General features: G+C 40.3%; 1 protein-coding gene across 1 annotated transcript; it reads right to left on the minus strand.

Annotated features, from left to right (window-relative positions):
* Nucleotides 1–261: 261 nt before the first annotated feature.
* On the minus strand, nt 262–1,267 carry LOC117182525 (the record flags this gene model as incomplete). Its single annotated transcript, XM_033375621.1, has 1 exon — nt 262–1,267. A coding segment is annotated over exon 1 (1,006 nt), but the record flags the coding sequence as incomplete, so codon positions are not given.
* Nucleotides 1,268–1,366: the final 99 nt, after the last annotated feature.

The raw sequence follows: 1,366 nt of genomic DNA on the forward strand, positions 1-1,366 counted from the left end.
ACGAAACTTGGGTCCACCACTACACTCCTGAAACCAAACAACAGTCTAAACAGTGGATTTGCGGACAATGAAGAAGTAATCGAAGCTGTAAATGGGTATTTTAAGGAGCTTGACGAATCATTCTATAGAGATGGCATTACAAGACTAGAACACCTCTATGAGAAATGTATCAGCCTTGGAGGAGATTATGTTGAGAAATAAAAAAAAAAAATTCTTAAAAACGTTGTTTTTCTTGGTCAGGGCGGAAACTTATCAATCCACCCTCGTATAATTCTACGATGCGACCTAACTGCCAACGCATGGGTGGAAGATTGTCCTCATGTAGAACGACAAGAGTTCCGATCTTGATGTCGTCTTGATGAGTGGCTGATTGCCACTTACTGCGGCTGATCATCTGGTTTAAATACTCCTTTTGCCACCTAGACCAAAAATGATGCCTCATCTGTTGAGCAAACTGCCAAGATGATAATCGCCCGGCAGCTACGTTACGCAGGTCTGTCTGTGGAAAGCTGGTTAAAGGGCTACCAATCAGGAGATGGCCAGGAGTCAGTGGAAGGAGATCATTAAGATCGGAAGAGAGTGGTGAAAGAGGACGAGAGTTAAGAATCGCTTCGATTTCTATTACGTAGGTTTCTAATTGTTCGTATGTCAGTAATTTGTCACCTACTGTGCGTAATAAATGGTGTTTGAAAGACTTGACGGACGCTTCCCAAAGGCCACCGAAATGCGGAGATCGTGGTGGGATAAAATGCCATGTAACCCTTTCGTGTAATAAAAAATTTTGCAGTGCAGAATCCTTTTGTGCTGATTGAATAAAATTATAGAGTTCTTTTAATTCGTTGCTTGCGCCAACAAAATTTGTCGCGTTATCTGATGAAATTGTTTTTGATTTTCCTCGACGAGCAAAAAATCTTTTTAAACTTCCGATGAATGCTTCAGTTGATAAATCGCTAACTAACTCAAGATGCACGGCTTTACTTGCAAAACATATGTAAATTGAGACGTAAGCTTTAACCTTCTTGCGGTTTCGATGGCGCTTTTCTTTAATGTGAAATGGTCCACAATAATCAACCCCGACATTAAGAAATGGTCTAGTTGAGAACAATCGATTCTCAGGGAGATTTCCCATAATATAATTGACTCCGCATGGCTTTGCTCGAAAACATGTGATACATTGTCGATTTATTTGACGTGTGACATTTCGACCATCAATTGGCCAGTAATTTTCGCGAATTCCATACAGAGTAGCTTGAGAACCTGCATCCATTTGCTTGAGGTGCTCTTCTCGTATAATAAGTCGAGTAATGTGATGATTTCGTGGCAATAAAATGGGATGTTTTTGATTCTCTGGAATTTTAGCATTTTC

Source organism: Belonocnema kinseyi, unplaced genomic scaffold, assembly GCF_010883055.1.
Source record: "Belonocnema kinseyi isolate 2016_QV_RU_SX_M_011 unplaced genomic scaffold, B_treatae_v1 SchBZDm_2165;HRSCAF=2377, whole genome shotgun sequence".
Taxonomy (NCBI): Eukaryota; Metazoa; Arthropoda; class Insecta; order Hymenoptera; family Cynipidae; genus Belonocnema; species Belonocnema kinseyi.